At 41.7% G+C, this 24,359-nt stretch overlaps 1 protein-coding gene across 4 annotated transcripts in view; it reads right to left on the bottom strand.

Annotated features, from left to right (window-relative positions):
• The window catches only part of LOC122556787 (serine/threonine-protein phosphatase 2A 55 kDa regulatory subunit B beta isoform), a 564,274-nt gene that overhangs the window by 319,591 nt on the left and 220,324 nt on the right, over positions 1 to 24,359 (bottom strand). Inside the window, exon 1 of one of the 4 annotated variants that reach the window (XM_043703964.1) lies at positions 6,212 to 6,236. The exons of the other annotated variants lie outside the window; for them this stretch is intronic. Within the exon in view, the coding sequence (XP_043559899.1) occupies positions 6,212 to 6,221 (10 nt within the window). The 5' untranslated portion in view covers positions 6,222 to 6,236. Of the gene's footprint in view, positions 1 to 6,211; positions 6,237 to 24,359 lie in introns of those variants that run through there. 4 annotated transcript variants of the gene reach the window in all.

Raw genomic sequence — 24,359 nt, 5'->3', positions numbered from 1 at the left:
TGGAGAGAATTGTAAGGGATAGGATTTATGCACATCTGGATAGGAATAATGTGATCAAGGATAGTCAGCATGGTTTTGTGAAGGGCAGGTCGTGCCTCACAAACCTTATTGAATTCTTTGAGAAGGTGACTAAGGAGGTCGACGAGGGTAAAGCGGTAGATGTGATGTATATGGATTTTAGTAAGGCATTTGATAAGGTTCTCCATGGTAGGCTACTGCAAAACATACAGAGGTGTGGCATTGAGGGTGAGTTGGAGGTTTGGATTAGGAATTGGCTGGCTGGAATGTTCTATGTATAATTGCACATATTGCTCAAGCCACAAAAAAGGAGAAAAAAACAAATCCAATCCAGTCAACTAATATCTGAAAGAAAACCTCCTGTCACAGGATCACAAAAGTAGAGGACAACTATATCTTGTAAACAAAGTTGTACCTATTGTACATATTTTTATACTACAAAACTGGAAACTCGTCTCATTAAAATCAACTGGTCTCTCTTTGATATGACTTTATTGTCTCAAAACAAAAACAAACCAAGATTTATCCTGGTTTGAAACAGATGTATTATACCTTGTTAAATTTCTATGCACTCTGGCTTACTGCTCAATAGAGTGTACCGTATGTAAATAGGCCATTCGACCTAAATGGTCTGGGCTGGTGTTTATGTTCCATGTGAGCCTCCACCCAGTGCTCTTTAACTAACTCTAACTGCAAGTCTTTCTGTTCCTTCCTCCCTCTTGTGTTGCATCAAGTTTTGCTTTAATTCCTCAGAAGCCTGATTAACACTATGACAGATTTATATATGTAATGAAATATAGGAACGACATATATAATGAATGACAATACAGCTTCAGGATCACACATGAAACATAACATTCTCATGGTTCAGGACATTGTTAGAAGCGTTTACAATCTCGTACAGCCCAGCTACAAGCCAGGCTGAGATTTGCATTTAATTAGTAGCATTATTGTAGTGGCTATTTTTATTTGAGCAAAGGAGAAATTCGAAGTGACTGAATATATTCATATTATCATAGGCTAAACAGGTTGCTAAATATTAATCAAGCTGTCTGTGGCTTTGATATTAGTTCTTGATTCAAGTACTGGCAATGTCAATTCTCATTCAGTGACCTTATCTTCAGTGTCAGAAATTAAACTGAGGCTACGGCTGCCCTCTCAGCTGGATGTAAAAGATACTGTTCCACTAATTCCAAGAAGGGCAGGAGAGGTTCTCCCTAGTTTCCTGATAATATTTGTCTGTCAAGTGACATCACTGAAGCAGAATATCTGTTCATTATCACATTGCTGTTGTGGGATCCTTCTGTGTGAAAACTGGTTCCTGCATTGCCTAAATTCTAATAGTGCCTACTCTTCAAAAATACTTTATTAGCTGTAGAACACTGCTTGCCATCCAAGGAGTGGAAAAGCACTATTTAAATGCCAGTCCTGTCCTTTTACACTCAAAAGTTGGATGTATTTTTGCTAGACAGTTTGGCCAGTCCCTCTGGAAGTTGCAATGGAATCATAGCTCGGATGTAAATGTGAGATAACTAATGACACAGATTTGCTTTTAAGTGTAAAAGGAACAACATACACCACTGATCACAACCTCAATTGTTGCCAAGTGCTTTACACTTAATGACATATTTTGAAGTTGTAGTCACTGTTGCAATGTAGGAAACACAACTGCCAATTTACATACAGAAAGCTCTCGCAAACAACAAATTAATGATGGCCAGATTAAATGTTTTCCATAATATTATTTAATTGGCCAAGACATCAGGCATAATACTCTGATCTTCTTCAAAATAGCATGATGGGATCTTTTACATTCACCTGACAGGGCTAGTTTAAAATCACATTGAAAAAAACGGCACCCACAATAGTGTAGCACACTTCAGCACTGCAGTCGAAGGTCAGCCATGATTTTTGGCCTAAAGATTCAGAGCAGGTCTTAAGACAACACATCTCCTGACTTGGATGCAAGTGACCATGGCTGGCACATAAATAGTGATGACAAACTCAATTTTTTCATGATCATCATGTTAACTTCATCTCCTCTACTGCTCACTAGTTAAACCATATGGCAAGATATATATCCAGGAAAATGATGAATAGGTCACGTTTGATTCAAGGGCTGTGCTGATCTCAGCCAGTGTGGAAATGACAATTAGAAATTGGGTGTAATATCCTCCTCTGCACATGGACAAGCGAATGCTTGCTGCATTCGGTTACGGTCACGATTAATCACCAGAAATGGAAATGAAGACCTTTCTACAGACCATATTCGTTGAGGCCAGGCTTGTTTTACATCGGCCCCTTCCCATCCCCATCCTTCACATCAGTCCAACAGCTGCTGATAGTCTGTTTAGGTTCACATATCAGAAATATCATACTGATGGAAGACCAGACTGAACTGTAAAACCACATCTCTGAATACTCAAGACCTTGAGGAAGGAAAGGGAGAGAAAAGGCACAGAAAAATAGAGAGAGAGGAAAATCAGTTCTTCATATTAAAAAAAATGGAAAACAAAATTAAACAGTGGTGATGAATGAGCAGTAATGGATGAACTATAGATTATAACCCCACAAGCTCTCTTGCACATTTCAGCAATTCAACTCATAATTGGTACAGGACTCTTGATTTATGCAGTCTCTCATTTACTATTGCACAATTAAAAAATGTTCAAACCAAACAGCACCAGGTCACAAAGGGAAGCTTCAGATAACGAAAAGCATGAAGTATAATTTGTAAAGGTTGAAACAGCTTAAAATGTAGGTTGGGCAGTCAGAATCACTACTTATGGAACATGACAGGTGGCTTTTTAAGTAACTGACATGCCAGCTCCCACGGTGCTGCATTAAAATTGCAGGGTGGAATCAAAGGTTTTGCTGGAAATGGGAAACAAGGTGGATAGGGGCACTTAGTTGTGCAGGAGGCAAAATGTCAGCTTCCCAACAGCAGGCTAAGCGAGTTAAGGTGGTGGTAGATTAAAGGTGGATCATGATTCCTAGTGGCAAAATGCCAAGATCAGATATTTAATCTAAAAGCCTGCTATGCACTCATTAAAACTCACGGCGGCCAGATTAAGTTGTATCTTCACAATTAGGTTGATAGCAGACAAGGAACACATATCTTTTGACCATAAGCTGTAGGAGCAGAATTAGGCCATTTGGAATGCTCCACCACCTGATGTGTTTTTCAACCCCATCTCCTGCTTTCTCTCCGTAACCCTTGATCCCTTTCTAATCAAGAATTTATCTATCCCTTGTCTTAAATACACACAGTGACTTGGCCTCCATAACATTTTGCAGCAATGCATTTCACAGAATAACCACCCTCTGGCTGAAGAAATTCTTCCTCATCTCAGTTCTAAAGGGTTGTCCCTTCACACTGAGGCTGTGCCATGTATCCTAGTCTCTCCTATTAATGGAAACATCTTGTCCATGTCCACATCCAGGTTTCTTGTATTCACTAAGTTTCAACCAGAATCCCCCCCAACCTTCTAAACACCATTAGGGAAGTCCCACAGTACTTAACCATTCCTCATATGCCAAGCCCTTCATGCTTGGGATTATGCTTTAAAACCTTCTCTTGATTCCCTCTAAAACCAGCACATCCTTCCATGGATACAGGGCCTAAAACTGCTCACAATTTTCCAAATGTGGTCTGATCAGAGTCTTGTACAGCCTCAGTAGTACATCTCTGCTCTTGCATGAGAATCCCAAAGTAGGGCTCCCAAGTGCCTTTGTGCTTCAGATTTCTGAAGTTGCTCCCCATTTAGAAAATAGTCTGTGCCTCTAATCTTCCTCACAAACAAGATTCACTTCTCTCTCTCGACCAACAGCCCCCCCTTTCTGGGACAGGAGTCACTTCTCTCTCTACCAGCACCCCCTCTCTCTAGGACAAGAGGCACTTCTCCCTCCACCAGCATCCCCTCTCTCTGGGAGAGGAGTCACTTCTCTCTTCCTCCACCAGTACCGTCCCCTTTCTGGGACAGAAGTTCCATCCGCCACTTCTTTGTCCACTCTCCTAGCCTGTCCAAGTCTTTCTGCAACTCCCCGTTTCCTCAACTCTATCCGTCCCTCCACATATCCTTGTAGATGACAAAAATTCAAGATTCAAGACTGGTTAGAAGAGGAAAACAGAACATGTTACAAAAGGTCAGTACATGTGGCTGCATCTAGAGAGAAAACCAGACTCAACATGGAGTACAATATGATTTTCCTCCAGAACTGATTAAAGGAATTGTGTATCGATCACAGTGGTCTTCCTGGTGTGAAGTATGGTGTGAAGTGGTGTGAGTGTGAAAGTCAAAAGTGACTGAGGGAAGGTAAAGTGGAAAGTCTGAAGCTCCAGTGTTCTGGGAGTGTCCAGGACAGTAGCTTTGATAGAAAGAGGCGGTCAGAGACAAGGTCAAGAAGAGAAGTGGCAACAATAGGATAGATGCACACTAGGGTATGCTCATCAGTCTATGGTCTTCAAGTTAGGAAGGAAGGACAACTAAGACAGTGCTCACCAAACCTTTACTATCCTCTCCAGCAGCTCACCTCGGACAAAAGGATGGTCTTCATGCACCAAGTGCTTTTAAATGCTGTGATGGAGAAGGAGTGGAAAGGGTACAGGACGGCCCAGGACTAGGTGCACCAATGATTAGAAGGACAACAGTGGCAGCAGAAGGATAGACAGCTCAGGATCCTGACAGCCAGGAACAATAAACATAGTGGTACACACTAACCACGGAACTGCAACCTGGAAGTTCAGATAGTCCACATCAAAGGCAGCTAGCAATGTTACATTAGTATGTCAATTCTTGCAGGAAGAATTATGGTCCTGTGGAATGAGAGGCAATCCTACTGAGAGGGGATCTGATTGAGACATAAGATTATTAAAGGATTGGACACTCTGGAGGCAGGAAACATGTTTCCGCTGATGGGTGAGTGCCGAACCAGAGGACACAGCTTAAAAATACGGGGTAGACCATTTAGGACAGAGATGAGGAGAAACTTCTTCACCCACAGAGTGGTGGCTGTGTGGAATGCTCTGCCCCAGAGGGCAGTGGAGGCCCAGTCTCTGGATTCATTTAAGAAAGAGTTGGATAGAGCTCTCAAGGATAGTGGAATCAAGGGTTATGGAGATAAGACAGGAACAGGATACTGATTAAGGATGATCAGCCATAATCATATTGAATGGTGGTGCAGGCTCGAAGGGCAGAATGGCCTACTCCTGCACCTATTGTCTATTGTCTACTCTAATGGCCTTAAAAGTCATTGCAGCCTCAAATTTCTACACCACACAGGTAATTCCAGGACTTCATGGTGATTGTGTATGGCATCTCACAGTCAACCCAACACAGTTGAATAAGGGAATTCACGAATGCTATGTTCAAAGTGGCCAATATTTTTGGGTGATTTGTCACAGACTCTGACAGTCAGATTCAGCCCAGCTGTGGGTACAAGAAACCATTGACTGCACCCATGTGGTGCTGACAGATTCCCTTTTTAGGAGAAAGTGAGCACTGCAGATGCTGGAGATCAGAATCAAAAAGGGCGGTGATGGAAAAGCACAGCCGGTCAGGCAGCATCTGAGGAGCAGGGGAGTTGACATTTCGAGCATAAGCTCTTCATCAGGAATGTTGCGAGGAAGGTAGTTTGGAATGCGACAGGTAGATGAAGATGGGAGGTGAAGGTGATTAGCCAGCTGCATTCCTAAACCAAAAGGGGTTTCTATCCATCCATACAACTGGGGTGTGACCACTGCAGGCAATAACCTGACATCACACTCAGAGATGGAATTCTGGCTTGGAGTACATGATTAGATTCCCTACAGTGTGGAAACAGCCCTTCGGCCCCAGAAGTCCAAACCGACCCTCCAAAAGAGCAACCCACCAAGACCCATTCCCCTACATTTACCCCTGACGAATGCACCTAACACTACAGGCAATTTAGCATGGTCAATTCACCTGACCTGCACATCTTTGGACTGTGGGAGGAAACCGGAGCACCCGGAGGAAACCCACGCAGACACGGGGAGAATGTGCAAACTCCACAGACAGTTGCCCAAGTTGAGAATTGAACCTGGGTCCCTGGTGCTGTGAGACAGCAGTGCTAACCACTGAGCCACTGTACCGCATGATGGGAGAGGAATCTCCTAACTGTGAGGATGTGTTGTGGAGAACACAAAGAATAAGCCTGAGGTAATTTAGATCACCTTTTACCATTGCAGTGTCTTCCTGTTTCCTGTTCTCAACACCAGACTGGAACTCTCATTCCATTGTATTGACACTCCAGCATCACTATTCACAAATGGTCATTGACTTCATCCTCTGCAAGAGTCAATATGCAGCTATCAGCGGCAATACTCACCAACCTCCTGACATTACGCATTCGTCTTCCTGCATGTAGACAAGAAAAATGAATATCTACTGAATGGACAATAATTCCCTTTAACAGCCTGCAGGCCTAGGACAGATAATTTATACATCAATAATATTGCTGACCTACCAATCTCTCATAACTATGTTCACTGTTCTTTTGGGTCAGATGGGCGGTATGGTGGCACGGTGATTAACACTATTGCCTCACAGCACCAGAGACCTTGGTTCAATTCCCGCCTCGGGCAACTGTCTGTGTGGAGTTTGCACATTCTCCCCATGTCTGCGTGGGTTTCCTCCGGGTGCTCTGGTTTCCTCCCACAGTCCAAAGATGTGCAGGTTAAATGAATTGGCCATGCTAAATTGCCTGTAGTGTTAGGTGATGGGGTAAATGTAAGGGAATGGGTCTGGGTGGATTGCTCTTCGGAGGGTCGGTGAGGATTTGTTGGGACGAAGGGCCTGTTTCCACACTGTAAGTAATCTAATCTAATGTACAGTATAAAGGGCTGATTCCTGATGATCAAAGGATGATCTAGCGCTCGTTCCATTGGTTAAAAGTCTATTGTAATTTGCATGATGAAGATCACAGATTAACAAACGTCTCAATAAAGAATTCTTGCATCCAAAACTAATTTTCTGAAGGATCCTGTGAAGGATCTATGACTCACAACAAGAACATCTGAATGTTAAAAAAAGGAAAAAAATGAGTCCAACTTGTAACGCTTGTTCCTTTATGGCAGAATTTCTCTTCCTACTCCCTCCCGTCCTCCTCACCATCGGCCCCAATGATTTCTGTCTCAAAACACATTGAATTGCTTTTTAAAATATAATATCATAAACTCTGAGATAGTTTATTCCGGGATTCTACTATGCTTTCAGTTGGTAGTTCTTGCCAACTTACTAATTGTTATCTTGTCTGGTTGAAGATTGGAACTTCATGCCTTTGGCAACAATGCCTGATGAAATAACTAAAAGAGATGTCATACAACCCTGTTGAAGATTAAGATATTCATTACCAGTGGTGCATCTTTCTTGAAGCATTATCAGCCATGGTTCAAACCAAAAGTAGTAAAATTGAAAATATCTGGAAGACAGAACAGATTCCTCAGCACATGAAGAGAGAGAAAGAGAAAGAAAGAGAGAGGAAAAGAAAAGAGAGAGGGAGAGAAAGAGGAAGTTAGAAAGAAAGAAAGGGAGAGTGGGGCAGAGACTGAGAGAGAAACAGGAACAAAACGTTTCTTGCACAAAGACCCTTAGATACGGCATGACCCTTAGATGCTGACTGGCTTGTTACATTGGCAGCTTTTTATGCTCCTCTACAACGAAAGCAGCAGCTCAATGAATCAATACAGAAGTCTCGATTCCATTGATTACCTACTGTGGTAACACTGTTGTGTTTGCAATCTACTGCAGCTTCTCCTTATTTCCTTAAATCTGTAAACCATTTATATGACCTTTCTAGTGGCCGTGGTTACGGATGCAATGGGTTTTCATGCCCTCTTCCCCTCAATCTTGCCCAGATTGATTTATCACAGGAGCTATCCCAGTATCAACACTATTTTGAACTAATGAAAAAGATCTTGATTGTTGGAATTACAATTGTCAGCAGGGCTGCTACTGAAGCAATTGACAAAATCAATTCAAAGCCACTGGCTTCTATTCTTTCACAGGCAAGTTAATTGAAACATGAAATGTTTCGCATTCTCATTTTATCAATTAATTCTGGAATTTCTCTCCATAGTTCAAAAGTATGGGGCCAGGAGAATATAGCTGTTGCTGACTTCTCTGCCTGCTGAAAGACTGATGTACACTTTTAAGAGAAAACATGATTTGTTTTCCACAGTGTCTCAGCTGAAACATGTAGTCAGTCCCAATCTCCAGTCTCCATTGAGATGGCAGATATCATTTGGGGCAGTAACTTGGTAGGGAGAGCACGACGACTGGTCTCAGTGTGCCAAGGCTGTAGAGAATGAGAGGTCACTTATCCAGATTCCGATCTTGGATTTGCTTGAAATGACAAGACTCGTTGGTAAAAACAGATTTAGACTCCTTTCCTGAGGAACTAAAAATAACCTAAATATTGAATGGAAGAAAGACAGACTTGCATTTTTAACTCAAAACACTTTACAGCCAATGATATGCTTTTGATATTTAGGCACTGGTGGAATGTAGAAAATAGGGTAATCTGCATAGAGTAAACAGCAACATCATGTTGACAATGATAAACGAATAAATGTCCATTTTGGCCAGCACCCCCCCCCCCGTGCTGCTTTTTCATGGGAAGATATTCTCCTGGCATTGCAGCACACCCTCATTATTACACCGAGAGTGTCAGATTGAATTCTGTGCTCATGTGTCCAGACTAAGACTTCAACATAGAGGCAAGAGTTCAGTTGAGGCATAGCTGGCTCAATGATGCTGCCACATTTTGAATCATTTACAAAGTTTAAGGCAATTGTGCAGAATGTCGAAAGATATTTTAAGAACTAAACTTCATTGAAAAATAGGACTGAGAGGAAAAATGAAGCAAGGGGTTAAAACAAAGTGTAAAGTGAGGTATATTCTGTCTGATAACTTGTAAAAATCATTGCATAAGTGATGCTTTAAAAATTACAAACAACAAAGGAGACATCCACTGAACTTACTGATTTATTTTTTACAAATAATTCATCAGCCAGCAGGACGTTTCTCTAACTGTAAGCAAATGAAACTCATGACTGCCAGCAAAAACAGACCAGACCTCCTTAAGCCCTTAATGCAGTATGTATGCAGAAGCAGCAGGTAACACACAGCCTGAAGGCAGCTCACTCAAGCATGCCAATGATTGTCAATATGTGCAACTGAGCTACATTTAAATACAGTGGACGCAACATGGTTTCTGGACTTCTGGGTCAGAAAAATTGTGTCGAGATTTAAATTTACCACATCTGGTCAAGGTACTGCTCATGTGGACATTTTGAGTTGCCAACTCTGGCTCAATGTATTCCTGGAAGTTTCATTACAGAACTCCTGCTTCCACCCAGCCAAGCAGTGTTTTTTCCCCCACAATATTCTTCCAATAAATGAACAACAGCCTTCAAAGAAAATTAAATCAAAACTCTTTAATTAAATGCCCATGTTTCTTCTCAGGTTCTTGCAGCAGTGAGGTGAACCTCTAATTCTTGGAAATTTCAGAACAGTCCGAAAGAACTGGCAATCGTACTATACAAACATACAAAAGTTTTTATTTGCAATTCACATGAACTTTGGATAGATCCAGTCAATAAAAAAGTGCCTCACTGAGAATATGTATTAAGTGGAGAATGAAGAGATGCCAGCTTCTGAGCTGTCCTTATTGTGATGAAATATCACTGAAATATGACCAGGATCAAAAGATGGATAGCACATACACAGCAGTAAGCCTCCTGGTCACGCTGTGGAAAAACTGTGTTGTGAAGCTAAGTATGTTAACCCTGATATAATGCAATAGGGTTAGGGAATATGAGAGATGTCATCTGAACTGATCTGCAAATTTAGAACAGCATCCACTTTCTTTCTGCTGACATCCTACTTAACTGCTCAAAGACCAGGTTAAAATGGGGAAACAGCATAGAGGAGCTGGAACTGTGCTGGTGAATGACTTTTTTTGTTAAACTGTCACACATCTGGCATCTCTTCATTCTTAGTTGTTTTTTTTTACAGACAGGTGCAGTTACCATCTGGGTCATTATATCACGTAACAATGTTATGCTAAAGGACTATTTCTAATAGAGTTTAGAACAAGATGGGGAAGGGGATTTCAGAAAAATCTTAAATCTTTGAAGGTTTTCTCTGTATGACATAATCGGCACACTGTGTTGTCCTGTAGTCTACTAAATGCCCATTATTTCTGGACCATCCAGCAATGCAACAATAACCTCCCATTTCTTCCTACTGCAAGCCATTTTTTTTATGCTCCTCTAACCATTCTTATCACTCATGATAAGTACAAGGAGCTCATGGACTCTTGTGTCACTACGATTAAGACAAACGGACCAGATACCTCTGATACAGGAGTCCCTTCTATTCGCCCACTGGGCCAAACTTCCTCTAAAGTACCCCAGTGCCTGCTTCTGTTTTCATTTCCAGTAACTTGCTTTTCTGATTCAGTCACATTCATTCATGGCAAATGACATGCTCTTGGTTGGTTTAAGTGTGAACGCTGCATATTAGGAACTGACACATTATTACACATTCCTGAACAACTGCCAAGTGTCCAATCTGAGATTTGTTGCTAAGGGCCAGCTCTAAATTTATTTTCAGCTGTGGCATAAATCAACAAAAATGGTAATTAAGGCTTTAATAAAATCACTGTACCAGACTAGGGCAGGATACGCACAGTGCAGATGACATGTCATCACATATGTTCAGTTTAAGCTAGGGGTAATGGCAGAGTATCAGTGCTAAACTAGTTTCCATTATTGCACATTTGTTTCTAGTCGTATGTCAATAACACTGTGATTGTCTTTAATCAAACCCAAACCATTAAAACAAGGATTTCTCCTCCCAATCCACAAAATAGTAAATTACTGAGCTACGATTTCAGCAAGTGAACAGCCTACATAGCAATTCAACAAAGTTCATTACTTGCTCCTGTGGGAAGCTGTTAGTGTAGCAAGCAATGTTTGACTAAAAGAATTTTTCATGAAAGCTTCAGGGACTGTTTTACACAAAATCCACAACCCTAGGATTATCTTCACCAACAACATTCTACTTCAATGCTTTGAATAGATTATAAATCGGGTTGAGTATATGCAGACAGAATTGTGATGTTGCATGATTGTACACATTGGGAGGTTCCAGAGTAATTTGTTCCAAATCAGCCAGACCAGTACAAAATAGAAATCATGTTTCCACAATATTCTCCTACTACTTTAAATATATCACATTGGAAATTGGCTCTATCACAAAATTAGCTATGTTGAATTAATCAGAGAGAGTGTTCATAGAAATGAAAAAGGCCCTCAGTATCCCTTAAGCGATACAGTCTCTGGTGACAGACGAGTGGTTCCAGGAACAGCCTAGCTATGAAAACGGACATAAACATATGACTGGTCTGCTTTATGACACCAAGTCTAAAGCTGCTAACAAGCAGGCTCTAAAGATTAAGCATTTTCCCTTTTCAAAAAAAATGGTATTAACATATATTTTTGAAAAGCATTTAAGTGTTTTAAAAAATTATTTTCTTTGGTATGGAACCGGCTACTATCTACCACAAACACATGCAAATGGTGTGCATAGTGTTTTAAAGCCACCCTAGTTAGTTAAAGTCACACTATTAACAGGCGAAGCACTAGACAATGAATAAAAATACCTATTCATTGTGACAAACCCATTTTCAGTTGTAATAATAAAGAGGACCAAAACCATTCTTCAGTGCAACAGCATTGATGCAAAGATGAATCCATGGCACCAAAAGCAAAAATCCAATAAAGCCTGGCCCAGGCAGTGACGTCCTCATGCCCTGAATGAATAAATCAAAAGTAAAAAAAAAAATCTCTTCCACACACTCACAACCCTGTATATTGCTGTTGTAAAGATGAATTGCCTTATCATGACTTTATCCCATTTCCTTTCAAATGGAATTTACTAATCGATTGGGCTCCATTCCCCCAATTGTGAAGTAAATAAAGTCTTTCAAAGCTGACATCCCCATTCGACTGCAAGCACTCAAATGAAAAGCATCACATTTATTGAAGCAGTCATGTGAGATTTACAGCCATGAATGCGTTGCTGTGGAAGCAAATGCATTAACATACATCAGAAATTCCTGTATAATGTGAACTGTAAATCTGTAAATGTTCATAAATGTTTCTCTGATTGAGTAACATCTGGTGACAGAAAAGGGTCACTTCTGACATTCACAGAGATTAAGATTTCTGACTATGCTCTGCACCCAATCCTCCACTTTCTTTTCTCATTCCATGGCCATGGACCCATGAGCAAAGGTTTCTACGTTTTTTCCCGCAGACAGAGTCTCTCTTTCTCAGGAATTGCACTCTCTTGCAAACCAAGCTTCATCCCATCCGCTTCAGCTCAGGACTTCCTAAACTCTTAATCCATGTCACAATGGGATTTATTAACAAATGTTGGCCTTGCTGGGATTGCCCGGATCACACAGGGTGACTTCAGAGTTGAGGACACATAACCAAAATAATTGTGCTGTTTCTTTGAGACTTCTGCCAGTTTTCCATTGAAGTTGCAACATGAGTGCACGAATCACCAAGGAAAGTTCAAGCTTGCAAATTAATTTAATACAAATGAAGGCTGTCTTTGATCATGCGGTTCAATCTGCCACTGTGAGCTGTATCAAATATTGACAGAGAGTTTCTGCTTTGATTCTCATTTAGGGGGGCACATTATGCTCAAAATTGCAATGGTGTACCAAGTTTATTTTACAGTGGAACTTTCACCAGAAGCTCACTTGCATAATCACTTCTAAACTCTGTTGAACCAGGATAATTGGGCAGCTTTGTGAAACTTAATTTTTATTGATTCAGGAACATGTGTGCTACCAGCTAGGTATTCATTGACTGCCCATGGTTACCTGTGAGAAGGTGAGCTGTTGGCAGTGAGCTGTCTTCCTGAACCACTGCAGTCCATGCGCTGTAGGTAGATCCACAATGCCTTTAGGGACAGAGCACCAGAATTTTGATCCAGTAACAGTGTCACAGAGTCAGAGAGATGCACAGCACAGAAATAGACCCTTCAGTCAAACTTGTCCATGCCGACCAGATATGCCAACCCAATCTAGTCCCACTGCCAGCGCCCAGCCCATATCCCTCCAAACCCTTCCTATCCATATACCCATCCAGATGCCTTTTAAATGCTGCAATTGTACCAGCCTCCACCACTTCTTTTGGCAGCCCGTTCCACACACGCACAACCCTGTGCGTGAAAACGTTGCCCCTTAGGTCTCTTTTATATCTTCCCCCTCTCACCGTAAACCTATGCCCTCCAGTTCTAGATTCTCCCAACCCAGGGAAAAGATGTTGCCTATTTATCCTATCCATGCCCCTCATGATTTGATAAACCTCTATAAGGTCACCCCTCAGTCGCCGATGCTCCAGGGAAAACAGCCCTAGCCTATTCAACCTCTCCCTATAGCTCAAATTCTCCAAGCCTGGCAACATCCTTGTAACTCTTTTCTGAATCCTTTCAAGTTTCACAACATCCTTCCAATAGGAAGGAGACCAGAATTGCACACAATATTCCAAAAGTGGCCTAACCAATGTCTTGTACAGCCGCAACATGACCCCCCAACTCTGATACTCAATACTCTGACCAATAAAAGAAAGCATACCAAACGCATTCTTCACTATCTTATCTACCTGTGACTCTACTTTCAAAACAATATGAACCTGCACTCCAAGGTCTCTTTGTTCAGCAACACTCCCTAGGACCTTACCATTGAGTGTATAAGTCCTGCTAAGATTTGCTTTCCCAAAATGCAGCACCTTGCATTTATCTAAATTAAACTCCATCTGCCACTCCTTAGCCCATTGGCCCATCTGATCAAGATCCCATTGTAATCTGAGGTAACCTTCTTCACTGTCCACTACACCTCCAATTTTGGTGTCATCTGCAAACCTACTAACTATACTTCTTATGCTCACATCCAAATCATTTATATAAATGACGAAAAGTAGTGGACCCAGCACCAATCCTTGTGGCACTCCACTGGTCACAGGCCTCCAATCTGAAAAACAACCCTCCACCACCACACTCTGTCCTCTACCTTTGAACCAAATGGCTAGTTCTCCCTGTATTCCATGGGATCTAACCTTTCTCACCAGTGTCCCATGGAGAACCTTGTCGAACGTCTTACTGAAGTCCATATAGATCACGTCCATCGCTCTGCCCTCATCAATCTTCTTTGTTACTTCTTCAAAACCTCAAATTTGTGAGACATGATTTCCCATGCACGAAGTCATGTTGACTATCCCTAATCAGTTTCCAAATACATGCACATCCTGTCCCTCCGGATTCCCTCCAACAACTTACCCACCACTGACGTCAGGCTCACTGGTCTATAGTTCCCTGACTTGTCCTAACCACCTTTCTTAAACAGTGGCACCACGTCAGCCAACCTCCAGACTTCCGGCACCTCACTTGTGACTATCGATGATACATATATCTCAGTATGAGGCCCAGCAATCACCTCCCTAGCTTCCCAGAGTTCTAGCGTACACCAGTCAGCTCCTGGGATTTATGCGTTTCAAGACATCCAGCACTTCCTCCTCTGTAAAATGGACATTTTTCAAGATGTCACCATCTATTTCCCTACAGTCTATATCTTCCATGTCCTTTTCCACAGTAAACACTGATGGAAAATACTCGGTTAGTATCCCCACCATCTCCTGCAGCTCCACACATAGGTCACCTTGCTGATCTTTGAGTGGCCCTATTCTCCCCCTAGTTTCCCTTTGGATTCTTCTTAACTCTATTTACCAAAGCTATCACATGTCCCCTTTTAGCCCTCCTGATTTCCCTCTTAAGAATACTTCTACTGCCTTTATACTCGAAGGATTCACTTGATCTGTCCTGTCTAAAACTGACATTTGCTTCCTTCTTTTTCTTAATCAAACCCTCAATTTCTTTAGTCATCCAGCATTCTCTGTACCTACCAGCCTTTCCATTCACCCAAACAGGAATATACTTTCTCTGGACTCTCTTTATCTCATTTCTGAAGGCTTCCCTTCATCTGCCCCCAATCAGCTTTTGAAAGTTCTTGCCTAATTGGCCTTTCTATAATTTAGAACTTCAACTTTTAGATCCAGTCTATCTTCCTTCATCAATATTTTAAAACTAATAGAATTACGGTTGCTGGCCCCAAAGTGCACCCACTGACACCTCAGTCACCTGCCCTGCCTCATTTACCAAGAGTAGGTCAATGTTTGCACCTTCTCTAGTAGGTACATCCACATACTGAATCAGAAAGTTTTCTTGTACACACTTAACAAATTCCTCTCCATATAAACTCTTAACATTATGGCAGTCCCAGTCTATGTTTGGGAAGTTAAAATCCCCTACCATAACCATCCTATTATTCCTACAGATAACTGAGATCTCCTTACAAATTTGTTTCTCAATTTCCCACTGACTATTAGGGAGTCTATAATACAATCCCAATAAGGTGATCATCCCTTTCTTATTTCTCAGTTCCACCAAATAACTTCCTTTGATGTACTTCTGGGAATATCCTCCCTCAGTACAGCTAAAATGCTATCCCTTATCAAAAACGCCACTCCCTGTCCTCTCTTGCCTCCCATTCTGTCCTTCCTGTAGCATTTGTATCCTGGAACATTAAGCTGCCAGTCCTGACAATCCCTGAGCAATGCTTCTGTATTTGCTATGATATCCCAGTCCCATGTTCCTAACCACGCCCTGAGTTCATCTGCCTTCCCTGTTAGGCCTCTGGCATTGAAATAAATGCAGTTTAATTTATTAGTCCTACCTTGTTCAGTGCTTTGTCTCTGCCTGCCTTGACTCGCTTCTGTTCTCAACTGCACCAGTTTCAGATTGATCTTTTTCCTCACTATCCCCCCAGGTCCCATGCCCCCACCTTACTACTTTAAATTCTCCTGAGCAGTTCTAGCAAATCACCCTGCCGGTATATTAGTCCCCTTCCCATTTAGGTGCAATCCGTCCTTCTTGAACAGGTCACTTCTACCTCAAAAGAGATTCCAATGATCCAAAAAATGTGAATCCTTCTCCCATACACCAGCTCCTCAGCTGTGCATTCATCTGCTCTATCCTCCTCTTCCTGCCCCTACTAGCTCGTAGCATTAGGAGTAATCCAGATATTACTACTTTCGAGGACCTCCTTTTTAAATTCCAGCCGAACTCTCTGTATTCTTCCTTCAGAATCTCAACCTTTTCCCTTCCTATGTCATTGGTTCCAATGTGTACAATGAGCTCCTGCTGGCCCCTCTCCCCCTTGAGAACATTCTGTACCCTCTCCGAGACGTCCTTGATCCTGGCACGAGGGAAGCAACACACCATTCTGATTTTTCGCTGCTGGCCATAGAAACATCTGTCTATGCCTCAGACTAAAGAGTCCCCTAACACAGTTGATCTCTTGAAACCCGACATACCCCTCACTGAATTAGAGTCAGTCTCAATACCAAAACCTTGGCTGTTCATGCTACATTCATCACCCCCTACATTTTCCAAAACAACATACTTGTTTGAAATGGGGATAAGCCGCAGAAGACTCCTGCACTACCTGCCTACCTCTCTTACTTTTCCTCGAGTTAACCAATCTGTGACTTTTCTCCCTTCCTATGACTGCCATCCATCACACCAGTGAAAAAACAGTGATACATTTCCAGGTCAGGATGGACAGTGGCTTGGGGGGAACTGCAGGTGATGTTTCCATGTATCTGCTGTCCATTGTCCTTCTAGATGGTAGTGGTTACGGATTTGGAAGGTGCTGTCTAAAGAGCCTAAGTAAATTTCTACAGAGCACTATGTAGATACTGGGTGTTGCTGCTTCCAAGAATCAATGACGAAGGAAGTGAATGTTTGTCAATGTACCAATCAAGCAGGCTGCTTTTGCCTGAATGGTGTCAAGCTTCTTGAATGTTGTTGGACCTACACTCATCCAGGCAAATTATAAGTATTCCATCACATTCCTCACCTGTACCTTGTAAATTGTGGACAGTCTTTGTAGAGTCAAGAAGTGAGTTACTTGCTACAGCACTTTTAGCCTCTGATTTGCTTTTACAGCCACATATGGCTGACCTAGTTCAGTTACTGTTCAATTGTAACCTCCAATATGTTGAGAGCAGTGGTTCAGTAACTATAATGCCTTTGAATGTTAGAGGGTGATGGCTAGATTAGAGAGTAATCATTGCTCAGCACTTGTGTAAATCAAATGTTTCATGCTATTCATTAGCCCAAGCCTGGATATTGTCCAAGTTTTGGAGTGTAAGGACATGGACTGCTTCAGTACCTGAGGAGTCTTGTGCAATCATTAGAGAACATTCCCATTTCTGATAAAATAAAAGACTGCATATAGAGTCATAGAGATGTACAGCATGGGAACAGACCCTTCGGTCCAACCTGTCCATGCCGACCAGATATCCCAACCTAGTCTAGTCCCACCTGCCAGCACCTGGCCCATATCCCTCCAAACCCTTCCTATTCATATATCCATCCAAATGCCTCTTAAATGTTGCAATTGTACCAGCCTCCACCACATCCTCTGGCAGCTCATTCCATACACTTACCACCTTCTGCGTGAAAAAGTTGCCCCTTAGGTCTCTTTTATATCTTTCCCCTCTCACCCTAAACCTATGCCCTCTAGTTCTGGACACCCTGACCCCAGGGAAAAGACTTTGTCTATTTATCCTATCCATGCCCCTCATAATTTTGTAAACCTCTATAAGGTCACCCCTCAGCCTCCGACGCTCCAGTGAAAACTGCCCCAGCCTGTTCAGCCTCTCCCTATAGTTCAAATCCTCCAACCCTGGCAACATCCTTGTAAATCTTTTCTGAACCCTTTCAACTTTCACAACATCTTTCAGATAGGAAGGAGACCAGAATTGCATGCAATATTCCAAAAGTGGCCTAACCAATGTCCTGTACAGCCGCAACATGACCTCCCAACTCCTGTACTCAATACTCTGACCAATAAAAGAAAGCATACCAAACGCCTTCTTCGCTATCCCATCTACCTGCGACTTCACTTTCAAGGAGCTATGAACCTGCACTCCAAGGTCTCTTTGTTCAGCAACACTCCCTAGGACCTTTCAATTAAGTGTATAAGTCCTGTTAAAATTTGTTTTCCCAAAATGCAGCACCTTGCATTTGTCTGAATTAAACTCCATCTGCCACTTCTCAACCCATTGGCCCATCTGGTCCAGATCCTGTTGTAATCTGAGGTAACCCTCTTCGCTGTTCACTACACCTCCAATTTTGGTGTCATCTGCAAACTTACTAACTGTACCTCTTATGCTTGCATCCAAATCATTTATGTATCTGAAATAAAAACAGAATGTGCTGGAGGAGCTCAGGCAATTTTGCACATCTGCGGAGAGAGAAACTGAGTTAAAATTTGAGTCCTGTATGACACTTCTTTGTAACTGGAAGTGGTGGCTTTTCATGCTGTTGACAGATGTGAGGAGAAGCAAGTGGGACAAGTTGTGAGGGTACTCAGAACAAAAGGCAAAGGGAGTGGTAATTATGGTAAAAGGAGAGGTGGAGATGTAAACCAGGTGTAAATGTAGGTGTTTCTGTCATTTGACGGAGGGAAGATCATCGATGAAGCAGAAGATGTTAAGCCTAGGACACGAGGCTCAGGGGCTCCTGCAAAGCTATCCTGGAGCTGAGATGACTGACTTCCAACAACCACAAACATCTTCCTTTTTATTAGGTATGACTCCAACCAATGGAGAGCTTTCCCCTCGATTCCCATTTACTCCAGTTTTGCTAGGATCCCTTGATGCTATACCAAGCCAAATGCTGCCCTGATGTCATGGGCAGTCACTCTCTCTTCACATCCGGAGTTCATCATTTTTGACCATGTTTGGACCAAGGCTGTGTTAAGGCCTGGAGCTAAATGGTTCCAGTAGAAATGAGTGCCAGTGAACAGGCTATTCCTCTGCAAGTGCTGCTTGACAACCCGCTTCATTGCTTTGCTGATGATCGAGAGTACACGTACAGGTCGGTATTTTTGCCGGCTGAATTTATTCTGCTTTTTTTGACCAGAATATACCCAGGCAAATTTCCACATTATTGGGTAGATGGCAGTTTTGAAGCTATACAGGAACAGCCTGGCTAGAGGTGCAGCAAGTTCAAGAGCGCAAGTCTTCAGTATTATTGCTGAAATGTTGTTAAGACTCTTGCCTTTACAGTATTGAGTGACTTCAGGAGTTTCTTGGTATTATGTGGAGTAAGCTGAATTGGCCAAAGACTGATGTCAATGGTGCTGGGGACCTTAGGTGACCATCCACTCAGCACTTCCAGCTGAAGATTGTTGCAAATGCTTTAGCCTTATTTTTCTGCACTGCTGTGTTGATCCCACGTTGTTGTGGATCAGGATATTTGTGGAACACTGGTCATCACTAGACATAGCCACATCGCCAAGCTTAGACTTGTTCCAGTGGTTGCAGAATTCCTTTGCCTTGTCTGGCACTTGCAGCTTCTACTGTCTGGTATGTTCCTTTCATCAGATGGACACCTTATGGTTTTTTTTAAAAAGATATGCCTGGTTCTGTTCCTGGCCTGCCTTCCTGCACACTTTCAAGATTCTGGCTACCAGCAGGCTGAAATTAGTAGCTACATCTGTTGATACAACATATCAGGTCAAATCTTCTAAGAATAACAGCCAGATAAGTAGATACAGAAAACAAACTGCTTGCTAGTACAGCGAACACATTTTTGATTGTGTTATCTGCGGCATGTATAGGAATGTTCACAGGATTCATTCAAGGTCATGCAGCTGTCAAACATTATCAACAATTTTAGCTCTTCAGCCCATCCTCTACAGAGTCTCCAAAGTGCTAATAGAGAGAGAGAGTTTTACTCAGAGTTGCACTTCACTACGGTAGGATCACAAATGGTGCCAGGAACGAAGCCAAGTCTCCACACCAGCCGCAATCGAGGGATTCCCGATGGGCAGAAGGGTGTGAGACTTATTGCTTTTTCTCATTTCTTTTCTATTATTATCATTATTATTACTACTTAATAAATATTCATATTTAAGCAAAATATATTTAACCAAATCCAAAAATAACCATTTGGATACACCCTGTGATCAGAGACAGTGCTTTGTCCACATTTTAATCAAACTTAATGTTACAACAATTCATCAGTAGCACTGGGCAACATTATAGTAAAAAGGTCCTATGGCATGCTTGTCTTCAGTGGAAGGGGCATGGAGTAGAAGGATGGACGAGTTATACTGTAGCTTTACAGAACTTTAGTTCGGCCACACTTGGAATATTGTGCACAATTCTGGTCACCTCACTATCAGAAGGATGTGAATGCTTTGGAGAGGGTACAGAAAAGACTTGCCAGGATGTTGCGTGGTATGCGGGATTTTAGCCATGAAAAAATGTTGGATAGACTGGGTTTGTTTTCACTGGAATGGAGGAGGTTGAGGGGCGACCTAGTAGAGGTTTATAAGGTTGTAAATGATGTGGAAAGAGTGGAAAGTATAAGGCTTTTTCCCAGGGTGGAGGGGTCAATTACTGGGGGACACAGGTTCAATGTTCAAGAAGGGAAGTTTAAAACAGATGTGCAAGGCAGATTTTTCACCACAAAGGATGGTGAGTGCCTGGAATGCGCTGCCAGAGAAGGTGGTGGAAGCAGTTGGTCAAATATGTGAATAGGAAGGGAATAGAGGAATTAGGATCCTGTAAGTGAAGACAGTTTTAGTGTGGAAGGGCAAAATGTATCACCGCAGGCTTAGAGGGCTGAAGGACCTGTTCCTGTGCTGTAGTGCTCTTTATTCTTTGTTTTGAATTATTAGGACTTAAGCCATACAGAAAATAGTAGCGCCTCTTTCTCTGAGAAGATGATGATGATCCTTATCCTTGGATTGTTGCAATCTCTGTGATGAAAGTGCCTCTGCATTCATCAATTACTCCATTGAACAGACTTGTACAGGTGTGTTCTGTGAGATGGTATACTGTGTGTGATTCAAACAATGGTAAAACACATGAGTGTCTGTGAAGATTTCAACTTCATTAAAAAGTTTCCAGGTAAAGAGCCCTATCAGTCAAGACGGAACTAAACTTTCACACGAAAAGACCAGCATTTCTTTGTATTTTTCTGATCTCAGGATGCCCCAGAGTGTTTAACAAACAGCAAAGTACTTATTAACTGCAGTTACCACTGCAATAGAGGTGACACAATTCATTCACCCCAAAATTCCAGATATGTAGATTAACCTGTTTAATAGAGAGTGAAATCAGTGATCCATGCAGACCTTGGATCAAAAGTCTCTGTTAATTCCTTTAAAAATTAAATAACATGAGCCGAGAAAACATTGGCAAGAGGCACTGCAACCAATCGTTTATTCATCTTTCAAAGACACAAGGGCACTTTCAAAGATGTCACAAAACAGCAATGAGCAAGCTGAATCAAACCAAGATAGTCCTGGCCTGAGTAACTTTGCTGCAGACTGGAAGGTACACTCCACCAATGTAATATGAGGGGGTTAACTTGTCTTTAAATGAAGTAGAGCTTCCCTGGAGCTTTGACCAACAGGCTCTCTTTTTAGGTTGTTTTCTTTCTTGTTGGTGAGCTTTTAATTATATTGGATATTAAAACAGGCACTTGCTAATTGCTGGTTATTTTGACATCCTTGGTAAAAGATGAAAGAAGAGGTGATTGTGAAAATTAGAAATCAAGAGATCAAAAAGAGCTGGAACTGTAAGCTGAGAGCAATGGACGTACACTACTGTTTTGAGAAATTGAACAAAGTTGATAATCCTCCGAGAGAATTATGGCCAAAACCACTAACCTTGCGATCAATGTCGAGGTATGCTTTTACAGTATCCCCAGTTTGATCAGAAGTACAAATCAATCAGGTTCATCTCTTAAAAACCGAAAGAACTGTGGATGCTGTAAATCAGGCCTGGAAGAGCTCAGCAAATCTGGCAGCATCTGTGAAAACAAATCAAAGTTAACATTTTGGGTCCCGTGACCGTGCATCTTCTGAGGAAGAGTTACCAGACCCAAAACGTTAACTCTGGTTTCTCTTCACAGATGCTGCCAGACCTGCTGAGCTTTTCCAGTAACTTCTTTTTTTTTCAAGTTCATCTCTTGCTCTTTAGCAATGGAGCAAAAGATCTATCATCAGAAAGTGGAATTTTATTACCTTTGAAATTTTTAAAATTTAAAACTTTGCCAGACCCTTGTTGCCAAGCCTCGCTACGTTAACCGTCAGAATTCATGCACTGGAAAAATTGTTTGCTAAAATATGATCAGGTAAACTCTATTTCAGCACCATGAACAGCTCCATTAGCTAAATATTCATAAGTTACATAACAATCATCACCTAAACTCAAAGCTCAGCAAATATTCATCTAGCAGTAAGTTTACAATTTTGTTTTTAATTGAACAAAGGAGATTGCCTGAGAATGTGTACACATCTCTGAATAACAAAAATCAACCAACCAAATTATTGACTTTCATTTCAAACCAAGATGTTTTTGAAATCAAAAAGGTTCCGCAAGTGTTTAATTCTTAACATATTTCAGCAACAATATAATTTGAAAACACTCTGGGCTTTGTTGATAATACAGGGACATTTATATCAGAAGCTTCCAGTTTCTTGTTTGCACCAAGCTCACCGATTCTACTAATAATAGAAGAAATCTCAGCTCATCCAAGTAAACTTCGACGGAGAAGCATGGCTGAAAATGTGTTAGGCCAGAGGGCAGAACTCCTCTTTCTTCACCAATCACAAAGAATTGCATTTATTTTTAACCCAATAGCACTCACATGGATCATTAGATAGCACCTAGTTTAACATCTGACAGCATTTCCAATAGACCTTACCCAGCCACAGCTTTATGTAACAGCAACTATCCTTTTGTATTCCAGCCTTCTTGAGTCAGAATTGGCATTGCGAAGGTTTACAGCAGCATGACATGACGACTGGGTAAATTGATCTAAATTACTAACATCTTGAAAAGTGAATAAAATATCTATCTTAATTAATTTGTGAACATCAATTTATTTCCTAAAAGATGCTTATATCCCAAGAAAACCCATGATTTATATTTTCCTTCAACCCTTGCTTCACCCCACTGCCTCATCATATCCAAACAGGGTGACTTCTGTTGGTACTTTGTCCAAGGGTCTATTCACCAAATGAGAGCCTCCAGTAAAAGCTTAGAACCCAATAGTTTCATTGATCCCAGGGTACGGAGGCTCATTCAAGTGAACTGACATCCCAGAGCCAACTCAGCAGAAACTGCCAATCAAACTTTGTTCCCTGTGCTACAGGCTTCACTTTTGATTAGATGCTCACTTATTCATGATTGCATGTCATCGTCTTTTCAAGAGTTCAATATTTCTTTATGATTGTGCCCTTTGATGTAGCAAACACAGGAGAGAATTATCATATTCAGCAGGAATGCAAAGAAGCTTACTGATTCCAGGCAAGGATAAAGTACCACTTGTCCTTCACATCACTCTATCTGTTTATTCGGCACAGGTTTCAGAGTAGTGCCGATGTTGTCAGCTTTGATAAGAAATACATTTACATTGTGCCATGTTTATAATTTTTGAACAAGAAAACCTCCATCAGGAAAGGTTAAATAATACCGAGGACACCACAATATCCATCATATATTTGAATATCAATCAAAACTGTTTCTGCCCACAGCGTAATTAATTGTTTTCCTGAAAAGAATATCAAGCCGAAAGGTTCAGACTATTTGAGTTTATCAGGCACTGCACAGTAACAGTGAAATCAATTGCACCAACCCAAAGGTGAAGGACCATTTTGCAAAGTTTCCTTCCATGTATCCCAACAGCTGATGGCTTGTGGTTCCACAGGTTCCAACACCTTCACCCTCCTGACAACAAAGGCAAATGGTCACTTTGTGTACACATGCAGAACTGCACCCGAGAGACAGGTTATTCAGGTTAAGGTCAGTCAGGTTCTCAGGCAAGCTGCTGTTGCAGGATGGTGATCACAGGAGCAAAGATCCCAACATTCGCTCACCTAGTTTCTCATCCAATGATACTAAAACTACAGTATGGACCACAGAATCATAGAATTCCTACAGTGTGGAAACAGGTACTTCAGCCCAACAAGTCCACACCGAAGAGTAACTCACATTAGATCCATTCTCCTCCCCTATTAATTTTACCCCTGACTAATGCACCTAACCTACACATCCCTGAACACTATGGGCACTTTAACATGGCCAATTCACCTAACCTGCACATCTTTGGATTGTGGGAGGAAACCGGAGCAGCCGCAGGAAACCCATGCAGACA

This window comes from Chiloscyllium plagiosum, chromosome 14 (assembly GCF_004010195.1).
Source record: "Chiloscyllium plagiosum isolate BGI_BamShark_2017 chromosome 14, ASM401019v2, whole genome shotgun sequence".
Lineage (NCBI taxonomy): Eukaryota > Metazoa > Chordata > Chondrichthyes > Orectolobiformes > Hemiscylliidae > Chiloscyllium > Chiloscyllium plagiosum.
Note: the sequence above shows the minus strand (reverse complement) of the source record. Positions and strands in the feature narration are given on the sequence as shown.